This window comes from Lathyrus oleraceus, chromosome 4, assembly GCF_024323335.1.
Source record: "Lathyrus oleraceus cultivar Zhongwan6 chromosome 4, CAAS_Psat_ZW6_1.0, whole genome shotgun sequence".
Lineage (NCBI taxonomy): Eukaryota > Viridiplantae > Streptophyta > Magnoliopsida > Fabales > Fabaceae > Lathyrus > Lathyrus oleraceus.
The window spans coordinates 196081788-196083698 of record NC_066582.1 but is presented as its reverse complement, the minus strand read 5'-3'; the positions used below and the strand labels follow the sequence as shown (position 1 = coordinate 196083698).

The 1911-nt window shown below is 42.6% G+C and overlaps 1 protein-coding gene across 1 annotated transcript; it reads right to left on the bottom strand.

Annotated features, from left to right (window-relative positions):
• Nucleotides 1-201: 201 nt before the first annotated feature.
• LOC127136642 (uncharacterized) lies at nucleotides 202-1607 on the bottom strand. Its single transcript, XM_051063179.1, has 2 exons — nucleotides 1126-1607; nucleotides 202-979 (listed from the first exon to the last, which is right to left on the bottom strand). The coding sequence occupies exons 1-2, from the start codon at nucleotides 1605-1607 to the stop codon at nucleotides 202-204; spliced, it is 1260 nt and encodes a 419-aa protein (XP_050919136.1).
• Nucleotides 1608-1911: the final 304 nt, after the last annotated feature.

Here is a 1911-nt window from a genome sequence, read left to right as displayed (position 1 = left end):
GAGAATGAAACATCTGAAAGGTGTCATAGTCAAAATACAAACTGTTCTGAGAGCGACGAACAAAGAAATGAGAACCCATCAACAAGCCTGATGGTGAACTCTACAGAACAAAAGGAATCAAACATCTAGCCCAAACGAGTCTTCTCGAACTTCCTTAAGAAGCGCCTTTGTAACCGGGTCATTAGGGTGCTCTGTAAGGCCTCAAATCAACAAATTCCTCATCTTGACCGCTTCTTCCAATTTCTTGTACTTGTCTTGTTCTTTTATTCTCTTGACCCCTGCTCGAATCTTTAGTTCGGCGATCTCTTGTTCAGCTAATCGAAGTGCTTCATGCTGCTCGTTCTCCTTACTCTTCAACTGCTCATTTTCTGCTCTGATTTCTATCTCAACCTGTCTTCGGCGATCAGACAATTCTTCCCACCTTTGCTGGCGCTCAATAAGCCTATATTCAGCTCTTCCTAACTGCTCCTTAGCAGCCTTGCAGGCTTTCTTCAGTATATCCTCACCTGAACAGACTTTACGGATATAATCAGCATCTTCAGCAATCCTCTTATTGCTTTGTTTTTGAAGCTCATTCAATCTCTGAACTTCTCTCTCAGCTTCTTTCTTAGCGCACAAAGTCTTCCTGAGGCCTTCACTCAGCTTCACATTCAACTTATCGGCTTTTCCCTTTTCTTGCTTCAAACTGTTGTACTCAACCATGCTGACTGAATATACAGACTCAACAATAACCGGATCAGATGGTTCTCCCATAGAGAAAGGTAGAAGAGTAATCTGAGCTCTTTCTCGCAACCAACTATCATACTGGGAAGAAGAGATGTTGTTACATTTTCCATAGACAGTAGCACCTTTAGTCTGAATATTCCTCCAAGCTCCAGCAGCTTGCTTAACCAGTTCTAGATTATCTTGCACATGAAAGTAGAAAGATTCCACCAGATCTTGATCCTTAGGAGTGTGAGTCAAGGCATACCCTAATTGCCTTCTCAAAAGAATCGGGTTATAGTTGATACAACCTTCATACCCAACAATGGTACATTAGGGTATTTCCCACAGCTAACCACAAAATCGCCACCTTTGGTATTCTGATTACACCATCTGATGTCTTTAGCAGTCAAGACAACCAACCTTCTAGCCCAATTCCTGGCTTGATGCGGATTCAGAAAAGCATCGTCATTTGGCAAGTGCCTCATAAGCCACTTATGGAACAATGGAGCGCAACATCTGACCAATCTCCCTCGTCTCTTCTCATTCTTATTGTGCACCGAAAAATAGAAATCACCAAGAAGGGTGGGAACCGGGTTCTTTAGCAGAAAGATGTGAATAGCACTCATACTCATGAACTTCGGTTCATCGGCGAATAGCATAATACCATAGACACTCAATGCTAGCAGAGCACACACAGCCTCCCAATTTCCTTGAGCAACACACTCTTTGGCTTTGGCTACCAAAAAATATAGATGGAAACCAGACAGACCTCCCTTAGAAGAGAGATTTTCCTTTACAACAAACACTTCCAGATGAAGAGCCTTAGCAATATCCTTATGCTCTGGTGGAGGTATATCGGAGTTGAAAGGGACACAATACTGTAGAGGAACACCCAAGATCATAGCATACTCTTCCAATAAAGGAGCCAACTAGAAATCCTGAAAAGTGAAGCAACGCAACTGAGGATCATAAAACTACAAGCAAGTATGTATCAGACTCCTTTGAGAAGCATCCAAGTCTTCAACCATAGGCAAGATGTTGCCATAAGTATCCCGGAATAAACCCACATGGTCAGGAGTAATCAAAGCTCTTATCTGACGCAATGGGCCGATCTTGGTATCGAAGAAATGATAGGTCACATTACTCTTCCTGGGAGCCTCCATAATAAGCACAAATCATCCAAACCAAACCGAGAAAGGGAATACC

Excerpts from the sequence above, each read along its gene's own strand:
- LOC127136642 (XM_051063179.1), bottom strand. The coding sequence starts at position 1,607 with ATGATCTTGGGTGTTCCTCTACAGTATTGTGTCCCTTTCAACTCCGAT. Across the intron at positions 980-1,125 it reads GCCAGGAATTGGGCTAGAAG|GCAATTAGGGTATGCCTTGA; the intron begins GTTGGTTGTCTT and ends TCTTTTGAGAAG.